Here is a 17,651-nt window from a genome sequence, read left to right on the forward strand (position 1 = left end):
CTAATGTAATCTCATCTGGATGAACTACAGCCGTGCTTCTCAGACTTTAATGTGCATGTGAATTTCCTAGTCATGTCGTTGAAATGCAAATAATGAATCAGTAAGTCTGAGATAGGGCCTGAGAATCTGCATTTCTAACACATTCATCTGATGCTGTTGCTGCAGATCCATGAACTACATGTTGAGTAGCAGTTATCTAGAACCAGCACAGAAATCTCATAGCCTCCAGACACTGGCAAAGTAGAAAAAACTACAAAATACGTAGGTTATATAAAGTATAGAGAATAATATAACTAATACCTATTTACTCATCATCAAGCCAAAATAAAATACTTTTAAAAGTTCTTGTTTTCCTCAAATATCGTATGTTAACGCATATATATGGAATCTAGAAAAAAGGTACAGATGAACTGGTTTGCAAGGCAGAAATAGAGACACAGATGTAGAGAACAAACGTATGGACACCAAGGGGGGAAAGTGGGGTGGGGGGTGGTGGTGGGATGATTTGGGAGATTGGGATTGACATATATACACTAATATGTATAAAATAGATAACTAATAAGAACCTGCAAAAGAAAATTTTTTTTTAGAGTTCTTGTTTTCCTAACTTTTATGTCACTTTAGAGAAGGGAGTTTTATCCCAATACATTAATTTACAGATGAAACTACCTATTTCCCCAATATTGTTATATACTGAGATTCCACAGACTTTAATGGTACTATGGAAGGAAATATTAATTCAGGTGATGAAAAGAACCATAGTCAAACTGAACTGTCAGTCAAAAAGCACAACCAATGAAGTTCCATTTTTACTCTCAATAAAAAGATCTTTTAAACCAGCTACCTTTATTCATTTAACAAATACTGAGAGTTCACACTCCCATGTAGTTTACGTTCTGATTTCACTCCTTTATGTCTAAGTCTGTATGCTGTTTTGAATTGTCTAAATGATTATTGAAAGGTACAAATGCTAGGTGTTAAGGATTTTGCATTTAGGTTCTTTGTTGTTGTTTAAAAAAGAATAACTAGCAGTATACTTAGTGCCATCTCAATACAACATGGAATACATTTGTACCTGGAGCAACTAAAAATAAAAGACATTTCATATATATGAAGAAATTTCTCTGAATATCTCCCAAAATGCTTATAGAAGTAATAATTACTTCATTGTTACTCAGAGTAGTTTTAGCAGTAAAATAACAAGGCAAAGTCATAAAACATGTCAAGGATAGTGAGGTATAAGGAGGAAGACAACTCAATTAGGTAAATATTAATTAAGCTTCTACTTTTTCCTAGTGTAGGGGGGTGGGGTACCAATATATAAAGAAATGAAGGCAGTCTTCAAGGTGATCATTGCTCTGAAGGGGAGGCAGGCATCCAAACATAATTAGAATACAGTGTGACAAATGAAAACAGGTATGGACAAAATCTAGGAGCAGTGCAGGAAAGTTGCAGAGGAAATGGAGTTAGAGAATGTAATATATTTTAAAAATGATTAAACTACGAGAATTCAGAATTTCTATAAAAGAGAAGGATGGATAGATAACATGATAATATAGAGTCTAGGTGAAAGGTATAAAAGGGTGTTGACTGTAAAATTCAACTTTGCTGTCTGTTTGAAGTTTCATAATAAAATGTTGGGTAAAATAATAGTTATAAAAAAACAGGTAGTATGATATAGAGTGGTCACAATTTTTACTTTTCTTGTGAGTGAGCGTAGGTTTTTAATAAATAGAAGGAAAGGAACAAAATAGAAGAGATCTTCCCAGTTTACAGTGGGGAAGGCAGGTTGTCACTGAAGTAAAGCAGAAATGCCTTACACTGGTATCTTTTTTTTTTTCCGCGGTACGTGGGCCTCTCACTGTTGTGGCCTCTCCCGTTGCGGAGCACAGGCTCCGGACACGCAGGCTCAGCGGCCATGGCTCATGGGCCCAGCTTCTCCGCGGCATGTAGGATATTCCCAGACCGGGGCATGAACCCGTGTCCCCTGCATGGGCAGGCGGACTCCCAACCACTGCGCCACCAGGGAAACCCTGCACTGGTATCTTTAACGTGTCTGTCCCGAGACCCAAGAGAGTAAAAGTGCATCCATTAAGGAAAATGTAGCAACCATCAGGGTGTGAGGACATTCCAAACGTAGGTGTAGAATTGCCTCAGACACTAGGGGTTTCGACTACACAATGAAATTTTAATAGATATTGGACTCTAGTTCTTATGCAGTATAAACGATAGGTTGTAATTTTGGGGTAATATCAAAATCTTAAATAGAAACATTGTTTATCAATGAATTTATACCAAATTAACTTAATAAGTAGTGATATACTAGAAATATTGGTAATATTTTCAATCTTAGAGCCTAGATATTGATTTCAAAACCTAATTTAAGAGAATTTGCTTTAATGAGCATTTCTTGATACTATTAAATGGATAGCTATTTGTATTTACTTGGATTTTAAAATGACCTTTATGTCAATTTATATTATGTTAAATGATATGATATACAGCTAGTTATGGTTAAGGTTTAAATGCTCTGATTATTTTAGTCTGTTGTTAGATCAGCAGTGAAGATTTTGTGGCTAAGGTCTTGGCTTTATATGCTTTTATATACATGTATGCTATTATATACATATGTCTTTGTGTACGTTTGATCCTCAGAGCACTGTGAGTTGTTGAACAAGTATTACTTTTTAAATACCTTATTGATAATTTGGGAGCTAGATTTGATTTCCTAATTAGAAAACTGATATTGAAAGATACAATGAAAAGTCCTTCATATTGCCTTGTTTTGTAGATGTGAAATTCTCTTGAAAATCAAAGGTATATAAATTGAATCATGACTTCCATTATGAAGTCACAATATATTCTAAGAGGGAAATGTTGCCAATGTTATAATAAAATGTAGGAACCATTTAAAATAATATATTCAAGGAGAAAATAATTTTCCAGTATTAAACTGTATTATATAATTTAACTCATACTTTCACTTAAACTGTATCAGGAACTTTGTTTCCTTGGTGAGTTATTGAAAGAAGAATAAAATATGCCCTGTAGGTAGTCTAACCCTTGAAGTGTTTTTTACAGTGCTTTCTGAAGAGATTCTCGTTTAAACCTTCAGGTTTCTAACTTTAACATCACATGGTGTTTATATTGTATAATATCTCTTTGTTTAGATATAGTTTTGGCTTTTGAAATGTGTTAAACTTACTAAATTCTTTTTAATAAGAGGCCCTTAAAGAGATTGATTTGTTTTGAGTTTTGGGGTTTTTTTTTTTGGCTGTGCCACGCGGCATGCAGGATCTTAGTTCCCAGACCAGGGATCGAACTCGTGCCCCCTGCAGTGGAAACCACTGGACCTCCAGGGAAGTCCCTGTTTTGAGTTTATATTTCTGAATATCTTAAATTTCGGTAGGATGTTGGTCATTCACATGTCCCATTTATACTGTCACTTATCCTTAAATGAAATCAGCCTTGTGAAATAGTCAGTTTTGTTGTCATTGCTGTCTTTAATTTAACAGCTGGGGAAACTGAGACTTTGGGGTTGAAATTCAAGATTTCAGCTGGCCCCAACTCTTCTAACTGCAAATCTCCTATATCTTGCGGGTTTGAAGTCACGGTGCTTATTTTAGTATGTTTGTAGAGTTGAAGTAGTGAAAAATTATTGCCGATGTAATGCTTCAACAGTTTTATTACGTCAAGGGTACAGATAAAACTGATGCCAAATTGTAGAAGCTGTTATAGGTGTGTCTTGCTTTAGAACACCTGAAATAGTTTTACACTGTTAATCCTAGTATGCTTGTAAGCACTGGATTCTAAAGGTAAGTTTGGCAAAGTTGTTGAAACCTGGGTACCCTGGTCTTAAAGAAGAGAAACTTTTGGAACATGTATTGAAAGGATCCATTCTCATAAGCATTCCTTGTTATACTACGGGAAATGTAATGGGAATATCATTTGACATCTAAACTCATGATATAGTAAGGCTATTTATAACAAGGTTTTAGCCATGGACAAGTATATATAATTATTCCGTCTAAAGCTTTTTGACATAATTAATGTAGTATTTTTTATACAGTTTAACATAGGTAACAGATATTTGTTTCCTAATAAAATTAGGTCCCAAGATTTTCGTAAATAAAGGGAACTGGGTTGATAAGGAAATACCTTTTTCCTCTTTCTTTTTTTCTCTATTTTTTTCTATTTCCCCGCCTCTGGTTTAATGTCCAACTGGCTGTGAATATTTGCAGGGTATTGACAGGTTATTTAGACTTGACAGTCTTCCCAAGTTGCTGGCAGGAATACATTGCTGAGTTTGCTCTTCTGAACAGTGAATGGTGTGTGTAGGGGAAATTGCATAATTTATGATAGAACTAAAGGATTTTAAAGTTAGTTTTGACTTGAATTTAATAATTTGCTCTGGGGTCATGGAATGTCTTTTTATAATAATAAAGTTTGATTTTTAAAATTATCTTGAATCTTATGACTTGGGAAAATAAAGTTACAGTGCTTTGTACTCAGACTCTTAACTTGATAATGCTAGCATTTTTCTTCTCCTGGGGTTAAGATTTAAGGGTAATGGTTGTAATACCAGGGCAGTTGTTAATACTTTCCTTTACTTCACTCGAATCCCTGTTTTTCCTAGAGGTTCTCAAGTTACTTATCAAAGATGTGGACTATATCATACCAAAAGTATAAACTTGTATTTTCTTTTCAAGGGACCAAGTAGGCACCAAATCACCTTATTCAGTTGGCATTGATTGCCTAGAGGTTTACTCTTTCTCTGATGATTTCTGCTCATTCTGAATATTGACTTTCTTAACCTTAATCTTGTTCTCTGCCTATGAAGTTTAAATATGTGAATAATACATGCCATTTGCCTGAATGTTTTTCTTTTTTTACTTTCTTGACATATTTTTAAAACGTTCAGCATCAATTATTTATTAAACTCTTCCTATTTTCTTGTGATTTATTAAGAACATACAATTTAAACAACAAAATACATTTCAGTCTAGGAGAGTCATGGAATACAATTTAGAATGCCAGTGCCTCTTTGGTCTTGAACACTTATATTCCTTTCCTTATATTTTTTTGTCTTTGTTTTGCTTTTGTTTGTTGTTGTTATTGTTGCCATATTTCAAAGAAAAAAGGCAAGAGCAAAATCATTTTTGTTCCCATTGGCCTTATTAGACTATAGGCTGTTAGAAGGGTTAAAGAAAGAAAAGGACCTATGTGTGTTTGTGGACACTTACTAACTAATATTTTGTAATTGCCAATGTCATTGTAGAAGTGACTGGGAAGACTTTGGGAAAGTGGGAAAGTGAATTATCTCAAAACAACAGAGGGGTTCTACAGCAAAGATCAGCAAACATTTTCTTAAAGGGCCATATGGTAAATATTTTGGGCTTTGTGGGCCGTATGGTCTCTGTTGCAGCTACTCAACTCTCCTGCAACTACACAGCTACTCAATTCTGCTGTTGTAGTGTCAAAGTAGATGAATGAGCTCTAGATAGTAAGTAAATAAATGAGTTTGTGTTCTAATAAAACTTCATTTACAAAAACTGGTGGCTGGCCTGCCAACCCATGTTCTATAGCATTCTAACAAATAATATTCATAAACAGCCATGTATTTATTTAGTTCTCTGCCCCAGATACACATCTTTTATTAATGTTGAGGATAATCTGTAAAATCATAGAGGACAGAGGATTTCCTGTTTTAAAATGGCCTAGTAGATGTATACTGAAATATTTTCAGGTAAAGCAATATGATGTTTGGAATTTCCTTTAAGATACTCTGTGGAAAAGACCTGGTTCATATAGATGAACCAGGTTTGACCAAATGTTGGTAAATATAGAAGCAGGTGATGGGTGAATGGAAGAAATTCATCACACTGTGTTCTCTACTTCTGTGTAAGTTTGAAAAAGTCCATATTAAAAAGTTACCACTTAAAGAAATAATGGCCCAGTAGTGGTAGCAGTTTCTTCCTTCTCTTGGAATCACTTTGAAATAGAAAGGAGAATAAGAAACAGAAATACAAGCTCCATCTTCAGTACGACCAGAGAGATCTCTGCAATCCCAAAGCACAATACTGAAGAACGGCTGCCAGATCTAGTAAAGGGAGTGTGTGAGAAGACCCCAAAAGAGGATGCCTATGATATGGTTGCAGATCCCCAGCAAAGCTCAGAGAGCTTGGTTCTCCAAAATAAGTGGCTGGCCTCAGACTTCTCCACAGCAGCAATCAACACTAAAACTTTACCCACGAAGTCCTCAAGGAAAGATTAATTTAGGAATCTTGTGCCAAGCCAAATAATCATTCAATATAAAGGCAAAGACAAATATTTTTTAACATGCCAAGCTTTAGGGAATTTAGCTCTCATGAGTCCTACCTCTATAAGATGAAGTTCAGCCAACCAAGAAATGAAAGGAAAAACGACAGTTGACGTATTGGTAGTAAGCCTAGAGTCCATCAATCTATAAAATTAAGATTAAAACAAATGTGAAGATTAGGTTTTGCAGAGCAGAGTATGAATGTTTAAAATTTTGACAATGTTGACAGTTTTCTAACGAAAGTTGGAAGGGTGCAGGACAAATGATGTAAAGTGGTAGAAACCCCAGTTTTTTAACACGCTGTCAAAATATGTCATCTAAAATCAATAAATTCAATAAAAGAAGTATGTGGGGTTAGGGGGAGGTATATAGATAGATAAACACCAAGAAAAGTTACATAATAAATAAACTGGATAATAGAAGGGAGGGAAAAAGACACATAACTATAAGTTCATCATTGCTCATAATAAGAGATGGAAAAAATATATATATACATATATATATATCAGGAGTACCAACTGATGGAATTGCCATTTTTAATTGGGTTGGGTAGAGTAGACCTCACTCAGAAAGTGAAATGTGAACAAAGATTTGAAGGAAGTGAGGGAGCTTGATAGTTTTCTGGAGAAATAATATTCTAAGTAGAGGTAATAGCTATCGCAAAGGTTCTGGAACAAGAGTATAGCTGGTCCATACAAAAACCAGAAAAGAGCCTAGGGGCTAAAGCAGAATGATTGAGAGGCAGAATGGTAGGAGGTGAAGTCAGAGAGATAACAGGGTATCAGATAATATTGGGCCTTAAAGTCAGTTCAAAGAACTTAGATCTTACTCTAAAATGACTACTAATACAAAAAAAATAAAAATAAACTTTCCATATTAATATTAGAAGTACATGTTTAACTAAAACATAGACCATTTAGTAAACTATTTTTAAGAAGAAAGAGCAGCAATAAAAACAAAAAACATAAAAATTTTATAGCATAAAATTTGATGACTGAAAGGACATTAAATATACATTATATTAATAGGTATAAACAGGCTAAACTTTTCTGTTAAAAGAATCCCAGATTAGATCACAAAGAAAACTATAGTCATTCCTAAAACAAAGAAACTCAGGAAAAATAATAAAATTAAAGGACAGGCAGAGCATTAACAGGCATTTGCAAACTAAAAGGAAAAATTCAGGGGTCATGATCCTAGTATTGGACAAGACTTAGTACAAAACGAATTACATTAGATTAAAGGGGACATATAAGATCTGAATAAAGAAAACCTTAAAATGCTTCTCAGGAACACAAAGACTAAAATAGAAAGGCTTACAAGGTTCTTGATTAAGAAAGACTCAAAAATCACATAGATTTCAGTTTCCTTATGTTAATCCATTGAGTTAATAACATCTCAACTTCAAAACAAACAAACAAAAAAACTAACATTTATTGGATACTTATTCTATGCCAGGCACTGTTCTAAGTGCTTTATGTGTATTCATCATTTAGTCCTCACAGCAACTTTATGTGGTAGGTGCTAGTATTACGTTTTGTCCATTTTTCAGTGAAGAAACTTGAGGCACAAAGAGGCTAATGAACTTGCAAAGATTGCAGTTAGAGTAAGTTACAGAATCAGAATCTGAACTCAGGAGTGATTATAGATTCTATGCTTTTAATCACAGTGCTGTGTTATTTTTGAAGCTGATTGTGTGTGTGTGTGTATCTGTGTGTAACTGGAAATACTGACTCTGAAGTTCATATGGAGATACAAATAAGCAAAAATAGCCAGGAAAATTCTTAAAGGAAAGTAATAAGGGAAACTATCCCACCCTGCCAGATGTAAACATATAAAGCTAGGATATTTTAAAAAGTGTGGCTACTACGACATGAGCATATAGATCATTGGACAGAAAAAGATCCAAATTCATATAGGTATTTGGAAAATTATCAAGGTAGCATTTCAAATAAGTGGGGAAAATGAATTATTAAGTATAACGGTTAGCTGTGTTATCATTAGAGGTTAGTTGGATTGCTGCTTCTTAACTGACTAAAATTAATTCCTAATAAATCAAAGATTTAAACTTGAAAAATCAAACTAGAAGCCATGGAAGAATTTTATAGTATTCTCGAAGTAGGGAAAGCTGCTGATATATGACACAGGACCGTTAAACCACACAGAAAAGATTGAAAAGTTTGACTCTTAAAACATGAAAATTGTGTGCATACAAAAACACCATTAACAAAGTAAAAATAAAAACGGAAATTTTTATGACATATTTCGTTGACCAAGGGATAATTTTCTTAATATTTAAAGAACTTCTACAAAATAATATTCAAAGACCAAGATCCAAATTTTAAAAATGGCAAAAGATGTAAATACTCAGTGCATAGAAAAGCAAATACAAGTAACTCAGATTAAAACATGTATAGATTATCACTCTTAGTACAAAAAATGCAAATTATAATTATGGTGAAATACTGGTTTATCTTGAAATAAACCAAAATGTTCATCACTATCATCTTAGGATGATAGGAGTTTGAGAGACTTTTCTTTTATCTGTATTTTTAAATTTTTCTACAAAGAATACATACTATTTAAATAATTAAAAAGCTATTATTTATTATATACATACACATGTGCATATAACATTTGTTGTTGTGTACTGACAATGGATGTGTCTTTATGTATTTTCTAGGTGCACCAAAGGCTCTCTTCTTGGCCTAGCGGAGTTGTTTATTGCAGTACTGTTGTGCCCTCTGATGGTGAGTTTTGGCAAATCCATTTTTATGTCCAATGCTTTTTTTTCTTTAACTGTTTCCCATTCTCAAACTGACATATAGATTTATAAACCATACTCTTTCACTTGAGATGGGCTTGGAGTCAGAGGGAGAAGGTGTTGGGGGGGACTAAAGAAGAGAAATAAAATTTGAATGAGGATATAGTAAATTTAGAAGAGAAATCAGGAAGAAAAATTAATAGACTTAAGTTTTCATAGATCATGGAATAATACTGTCTACTCTTTCCATTTATGTTTTAAAACTGGGAACATAGTTAATGTGAAGATCGCAGAAGGACCACCTTTGGAATTTCCTAACCATTGAGTCTTCATACTATGGATAATGATCAAACACTCCAGCTCCTTCAGGGTATCAGAGCCTAGACAGAAGCAATTCAAAGTCTGAAACCTCCTGTCCTCTCTTGTCTTTTTCTTCCCTTACGCTCAGGGCTGTAATACTCTTCTCTGTTGTGAGAAAAAATTGAAAAAAGATGCTTGGGGACCACAGTCCTTTGGAAAAGTCCATGATGATGCAAATTGGCAAGAGGATCTAAGCTTTGATTTTATTTACAGTAGTGGAGGAGATAAGTTTACAGCTCTTCTTGTCATTTCTTTTACCTAGCATTACACATTTACAGTTTAGACTGTTTGCTTAGGGTTGACTGTTAAATATATTTTCTCTTTGTAAAGTTTAGTGTGATAGAACTCTAACTTCAACCTTATAAACATTAATTCATAGGCATAGCAACCATTGAAGGAGCATCCTGCAAATTTACAAGGACACCTGAAGTTGAAGAAACCTCAGATGAACCATTTGAAACTCCTAGGATCCCCTGTATTTAATCAGTGTAGCTATTTGCAGTGTTATCAGAACCTGTCCCAAAACTGTTTAGTTATTGGAATACACAGACAGTGTGCTCATATTCCCTGAACTTGGAGGAAGTATCCATTTTTGATTACTCATTTGTAGTATGGAAAGGTTAAAAGGAAAAATAGGCCAGAATCAAAAGAATGAAAAATGGTAGCTGGCTTTCTTTTTCCTATCTCTTAGAGACATAGAGAGTTGATAAAGTGATATTAGTATATAAATTAAAAAGCAGTAGGTGGGTATCACTCTTGCCCTTAGAACTGTCTTGGCCCATTAAACAGCCAAATGGGGGCTGTCCACATCTATACCAGCACCACTTCAAGGTCTTATTACTGTCCTCCATTGCCACTGCAGGATTACATCATTGGATAGTTTCAATAAAGAGAGAATTTCTCCAATATAAAAATATTGTTCATAGTGCTAAATCCTCTCAGCTTTTGCTGAACTAGCAGCAATTCATTTAAAAATTTCTTATTTTTATAATGTTGTCAAAAACTGTTAAATATTCAGTGTCAGTATTTATATATATTCATTAAGTTATATATATTCAGTGGCAACTAAGTCACACTACAACAGGACACTTGTGCCAGTAGTTGTTATTACATTCAGTGGCAAATAATTTGAACTAATGAATTCATACTGAAATTTTTATTATGAATTTTACCATGTAATACAGTTACTATTATCCTAATAACAATCTGTATAGAAGCCTTTCAGTAATGTAACAATGTACAGTTTTACTGGGGTATCTGGCTGAATGTTATCCCAGGACAAAAATGCTAGTATGTTGCCTCTATGTTGTGTGAGGGTTTGAAGACAATATTTTTACAGAGGTAAAAGGATACATACTTAAAAAAGAAAAAAAAGAAAGAGATGCTCCCAAAATTCCTACCAATACTATTGCCCTTCTTAAGAAAATCAACTCGTGTTCATTATCAAGAAACAGAAGCAGAAAATGATTTGATTTAATGCAACTCAGTGTCCTCACTACTCCCAAATTATATACCTTTCTTATGTTGTACTTCTAAATTAATCTTACCTTAGGCTGGTATAGCATATATGAAAACTCTGCTTAATACACAGCTGCTTCAACAGAATTTAGCCACCAGTAGTAAACATCTCTACCATCATTCATTGCTTCTTGTTATGACTACTGGGTCATATTCTATAGCAAGTGAGAGCTTGACCCTTTTTTTTTAAATACAAAATCTAAAATACCACATTATATAATTGTGATATTTACATACCTAGTATATAATATATATACCTAATATATACTGCCTCTCGATACTTGCTTGTTAGTTTTGTTGTTTGACAAAATCTTCTAGAGGGCTTCCCTGGTGGCGCAGTGGTTGAGAGTCCGCCTGCCGATGCAGGGGACATGGGTTCATGCCCCGGTCCGGGAGGATCCCACATGCCGCGGAGCGGCTGGGCCCGTGAGCCGTGGCCGCTGAGCCTGCGCGTCCGGAGCCTGTGCTCCGCAACGGGAGAGGCCACAACGGTGAGAGGCCCGCGTACCGCAAAAAAAAAAAAAAAAAAAAAAATCTTCTAGATATGACTGATATCCGATATGTAAAATATATAGGTTATCTTAAAAGTTTAACCTCCCTACCAAAGCAATCTAAAAGGTTCTTAATTTTTCTTGTGTCATAAATATTTTTGAGGATCTGGTGAAAGCTCTATAGATTCTCTCGAAAAAATATTTTTATATACACATAGGAAATGTTATATATAATTTCTTAATGATACAGGCTCTCAAACCAGCTCATGGAATCCCTAGTCTCATGAACGTCAACTCAAGAACTGCTTTGGCTACACTGCACACAGGTGCACATGCACATCCCTGTACCCAAGCCCTTGTTCCCTTTCATGAGAGGCATTAGGCTTAGAGGTTAAGTGTCAAGCTTTGGAATCAAGGTTTGCATCCCAATTCCACAACTTAACCACCTTTTAACCTTAGGCAAAGTAATGAACTTCTTAAAACCTCCTTCCTCATGTGTGAAACGGAGATAGTAATAATTACCACCTCCAAGAGAAAAATGTACTTTGCCTACAGAAATAGTACTTACCCATCAGAAGCTCTTATTCTTTTCTTTTTATATATATATATATATATATATTTATTTTATTTATTTATTTGGTTGTACCGGGTCTTAGTTGCAGTAGGCGGGCTTCTTAGTTGCAGCTTGCTGACTCCTTTAGTTGCAGCACATGTGCTTCTTAGTTGCAGCACGTGGGCTCCTTAGTTGAGGCCGGTGGGCTCCTTAGTTGCAGCTCACCGGCTCTTTTAGTTGTGGCACGTGTGCTCCTTAGTTGCGGCTCGTGGGCTCCTTAGTTGTGGCATGCAAACTCTTAGTTGCGATATGCATGTGGAATCTAGTTCCCTGAGCAGGGATCAAACCCAGGCCCCCTGCATTGGGAGCTCGGAGTCTTAACCGCAGCTCTACCAGGGAAGTTCCCAGAAACTCTTATTCTATAAAAAGTGCTGTGGTAGTGTTAAAGACCCCTAATCAAAAAAATGTGGTTTGGGGCTTCTTGTTTTAATTTTTCTGTGCCCCATATCCTCACTTGTAAAATGACTAACTGAAATTTTTATGATTGTATGGCTTGTAGCTTATTTAAGGTCTTTCAAATCTTTCAGGAGTTCCCCTTCATGGTAATGAAAATTAAGGATTAATGTTGAAAGTAATTCTGTTATAGACAGGTTGACTGTATTATTTCTCACTCGACCCAGGACACTTTTGAGAGTAAAAAGAGGACACCCAGAGTTGTCCTGACAATTTTAAATATGGTAAACCAGGACACGTCTTCACTGTAGGTAAGCTAGAGTAAGAGCAAGAAAAATAGTCTCTCTGGTTGCCTTCATTTCTCTATCCAGAAATGTAATGTTACTCAATTAGCCTTGTATTGGGAATTGCGGTAGAAAGCTGTGTCTTTTGTGTAGTTAACAAAAAATGTAAGATTTCCTTACAAAAATTGTTTGAGGACAAATAATTTTAGCATTGAACAGTTATTGAAATTCCTGTTTAATAATAAACAATCATCTGTTTAACTAACCCAAATATAGATAATATATATAAATTCTTAACCTAAGTAAAGTCTGTGGATGGTTTGGGGAACTGGATATATGCCCCAGTTTTTCCTTTGGTTTTTGTCCCATTCCTTTTTTAAAAAACTTTATTGATGTATATTTTATATATCATAAAATTCACCTATCATCATGCAAGCATAATAACAATCCAGCTTTAGACTATTTCCTTCACCCCTAAAAGTTCTCTTGTTCCTGTTTTGCAGCCAATCCCTGCTCCTACCCTAAACCTGAGGCAAACACTAGTCTGCTTTTTCTCTCTGTAGTTAAACCTTTTCTAAAAATGTCATATAAATGACTCATTCAATATGTAGTCTTTTGCATCTATCTTCTTCTACATATCCTGTATGGATATATGTTTTCATATCTCTTGGGTAGATGCTCAGGAGTAGAATGACTGAGTCATACGGTAAGTATGTGCGTAATATTTTTTAATTGAAGTACAGTTGATTTATAATGTTTCAGGTGTACAACAAAGTGATTCAGTTTACACACATATATATATTCTTTTTCAGATTTTTTTCCCATTATATATTATTACAAGATATTTAATATAGTTCCCTGTGCTATACAGTAGGTCCTTGTTTTTTAACTATTTTATATACAATAGTGTGTATATCTTAATACCAAATTCCCAATTTATCCTTACCCCCCTTTTCCTTTGGGTAACCATAAGTTTGTTCTCTATGTCTGTGAGTCTATTTCTGTTTTGTAAATAAGTTCATTTGTATTTTTTTTTTAGATTGCACATATGAATGATATCATATAATATTTGTCTCTCTGTCTGACTTACTTCACTTAGTATGATAATCTCTAGGTCCATCCATATTGCTGCAAATGGCATTATTTCCATTGTATATATATACCACTTCTTTATCCATTCATCTGTCGATGAACATTTAGATTGGTTCCATGTCTTGGCTATTGTAAATAGTGCTGCTGTGAACATTGGGATGCATGTATCTTTTCAAATTAGACTTTTTGTCTTTTCCATATATATGCCCAGGAGTGGGATTGCTGGATCATAAGGTAACTCTATCTTTAGTTTTTTAAGGAATCTGCATACTTTTCTCGTAGTGACTACATCAATTTACATTTCCACCAACAGTGTAGGAGGGTTCCCTTTTCTCCACACCCTTTCCAGCATTTATTATTTGTAGACTTTTTGTTGATGGCCATTCTGACTGGTGTTAGGTGGTACCTCATTGTAGTTTTGATTTGCATTTCTCTAATAATTAGTGATGTTGAACATCTTTCCATGTGCCTCTTGGCCATCTGTATGTCTCCTTTGGAGAAATGTCTATTTAGGTCTTCTGCCCATTTTTTTTATTGGGTTGGGTTTTTTTTAGTATTGAGCTGTACAAACTGTATATTTTGGAAAGTAAGCCCTTGTCAGTCAATTCATTTGCAAATATTTTCTCCCATTCTGTATGTTATCTTTTCATTTTGTTTATGGTTTCCTTTGCTGTGCAAAACCTTTTAAGTTTAATTAGGTCCCATTTGTTTATTTTTGCTTTTGTTTCTATTACTCTAGGAGACAGAGCCAAAAATTATTGCTGTGATTTATGTCAAAGAGTGTTCTGCTTATGTTTACCTCTAGGAGTTTTATAGTATCCAGTCTCACATTTAGGTTTTTAATCCATTTTTAGTTTATTTTTGTATATGGTGTTGGAGAATCTTCTGATTTCATTCTTTTACATGTAGCTGCCCAGTTTTCCCAGCATCACTTATTGAAGAGACTTTCTTTTCTCCATTGTATTCTTGCCTCCTTTTTTTTTTTTTTTTTTGCGGTACACGGGCCTCTCACTGTTGTGGCCTCTCCCGTTGTGGAGCACAGGCTCCGGACACACAGGCTCAGCGGCCATGGCTCACGGGCCCAGCCACTCCACGGCATGTGGGATCTTCCTGGACTGGGGCACGAACCCGTGTCCCCTGCATCGGCAGGCAGACTCTCAACCACTGCGCCACCAGAGAAGCCCTTGCCTCCTTTGTCATAGATTAATTGACTGTAAGTGCGTGGGTTTATTTCTGGGCCTTCTGTCCTGTTCCATTGATCTATGTGTCTGTTTTTGTGCCAGTACCATACTGTTTTGATGACTGTAGCTTCGTAGTATGGTCTGAAGTCAGGGAGCATGACTCCTCCAGCTCCGTTCTTCTTTCTCAAGATTGTTTTGGCTATTCAGGGTCTTTTGTGTTTCCATACAAACTTAAAAAATTTTTTGTTCCAGTTCTGTGAAAAATACCATTGGTAATTTGACAGGAATTGCATTAAATCTGTACACAGCCTTGAGTAGTGTGGTCATTTTAACAATATTGATTCTTCCAATCTAAGAACACAGTATATCTTTCCAACTGTTTGTGTGGTCTTCAGTTTCTTTCATCATGTGCTTAACTTTTTAAGAAACTGCAGAATTGTTTTCCAAAGTGGCTGTCCCACTTTGCATTCCTACCAGCAGTGTTTAAGTGTTCCAGTTTCCCCGTATCCTCCCCAACACTTGGTATGGTCAGTCTTCTTGATTATAGACATGGTAGTGGATTTGTAGTATTATTTCATTGTGGTTTTAATTTGCATTTCACTGATGACCAAGATGTTGGGCATCTGTTAATGTACTCATGAACCATTCAAATATTTTCTTTGATGAAGTGCCCAAACTTTTTGCCCATTTAAAAAAATGAACTGTCTTTTTAGTATTGATTTGTAAGGGTTCTTTTTATTCTAGAATTTTTCCTGTTACTTTTAAAATAATTTTGTGGGAAAGGGTGGACTTTTTAAATCATGTTTTATTATTAATGGCTGCTCATATACAGTTGGAGGTTCTATATTTATTGTCATCACTATATTGAGGACATAAACATACCCCACCACTGTCTTTCATTCCAACTTTTAAAAACTTGACAACAAAAAAGAAATGAAAGTAATGAAATCATGAAAAATGATACAAGAGAAAGCCACAGTGTTTTAATGTGGGCAGAGTTCTCATCAACCCAAATGTGAAGTTGGGAAAGCTGAAACACCATTTTATTTTTCCATTTTAAAAATATATCCTACAGTTTGAATTTTTTTTTGTAAGTAGAAGTTTCATATTTTGAAAATACCAAAATATGGTTGAACATGTTCCATCACAAAAGTCTTTTTTTGAAGGCTTGTATAAAATTGGCTTTCACATTGCTAAGAAAAACAGCCACATGAACATGGAAAGACGTTTAAGCTTTATGTGCTGACAGTATTTAAACTGGCTTAGTGTGGAACAGAAGTAAATTTATGTCAAATTTCAGATGATATTATCCATTCTAGGATTGCTGTCATTTGTTTCAATATTTTGAAGTAAGTTTTGAGGGAATTTGGAAACTATCCAGTTTTGTCCAGAGTGCATGTGACTTCATGAAACTACTGATATTGCTCTAAGGAGTTAGTTTCTAGTTTTTGTCTGTTAATACGCATGTTGATACAAAGAAAAATCCCAAATATGTGATTTCTGGTGGAAATTAGAAAAGCTGTTAACATTAATGGCTATTACCATCTTTGAAATAGTGTTAAATTTCTTTTCCAAAATAACTACCAGGAAAAAATTTTTTTTTTTACTCTAAGGAAGATCTTGGTACTCTATGAACAGATGGCACATCTTCCAAACTTAGAGCCATGCATACTTATATGGCCTCAGAGAAGAAAGGAGCTCTACCCAGTGCAATAATACATTGGTTTTTTTCATTGGCACATACTGGCAGTGAAGACTTCGAACAGCCCTAAAAGAAGGCCTGCCTGGTACCACAGAAGTAATCACTGTTATGAGAACAAGATTTTATGAGAAAAAGAATCAAAATAGAAATTTTTCCTTTGCTAGATTAAACTTTGGACAGGAGTTTGCTTTTTAAGAGAAGAGAAAATTTATCACAAGGAAGTGTTTAGTTATGGCTTGATTTACTTGGGGATATTTGGACCTTTATGAATGAGCATAATCTTCCAATTCAAGACCTTACAGTCATTATTATGGATTTGGTAGAAAAATCATGAACCCTTTCAACCAAGCTGTAGCTCTGAAGTAGGTAGAAATAGACAACCTTGTGAATTTTCCAGCTGCTGGATGAAGTTTCTCTCTAGGCTAGTCACGAATGGAGAGGTTTGTCAGTTTCTCTACAAGAATTAGAAAAACCTTAGAGCTCTTGAAGATTACCTCCACTCAGAAACCTTAAAACTGGAACTCGGATTTCCAATCGTTTCACTATTGATATTGCATCAAAACAGTGAGTGATATGAATTCAATTCTAAGAGTCTTAGAAAAATCTTTGGTTCCTTGCATATGCCTAGCCAAGCATCATCTGGTGAAGTGAACTATGAGAGCTGTGATTATGTTTGTTACCACATACCTTTCCCAGAGTCTCAGAGTTTTTACAACTTCTTTTCATCAAAACAGAAAGGTACAACCTTTTTAGATATCAAAGATAATGTCCAAGTTATCATGTTCCAAAACCAGGCCATTATGTGACTTCTTTATTCAAGCCAAACAATAGCAGCCTTGTAATTGAAATGTTCTTTTATATAGAATTAAAGTTTATTTTCTGTTTTAATTTGTAAATTTTTGTTTTATTTCTTAAAAAAAAAAGAAACAACAGA

The 17,651-nt window shown here is 34.8% G+C and overlaps 1 protein-coding gene across 6 annotated transcripts in view; it reads left to right on the plus strand.

The window, feature by feature from the left end:
- The window catches only part of MCU (mitochondrial calcium uniporter), a 217,373-nt gene that overhangs the window by 162,133 nt on the left and 37,589 nt on the right, over positions 1 to 17,651 (plus strand). For 4 of the 6 annotated variants that reach the window (XM_049697311.1, XM_049697313.1, XM_049697314.1 and 1 more), the window contains 2 exons: positions 9,003 to 9,069; positions 9,823 to 15,047. In XM_049697311.1, the coding sequence (XP_049553268.1) occupies positions 14,903 to 15,047 (145 nt within the window). In that variant the 5' untranslated portion in view covers positions 9,003 to 9,069; positions 9,823 to 14,902. The remainder of the gene's footprint in view (positions 1 to 9,002; positions 9,070 to 9,822; positions 15,048 to 17,651) is intronic. The other 2 variants (XM_033434139.2, XM_004273140.3) reach the window with 1 other exon arrangement.

This window comes from Orcinus orca, chromosome 14, assembly GCF_937001465.1.
Source record: "Orcinus orca chromosome 14, mOrcOrc1.1, whole genome shotgun sequence".
NCBI lineage: Eukaryota > Metazoa > Chordata > Mammalia > Artiodactyla > Delphinidae > Orcinus > Orcinus orca.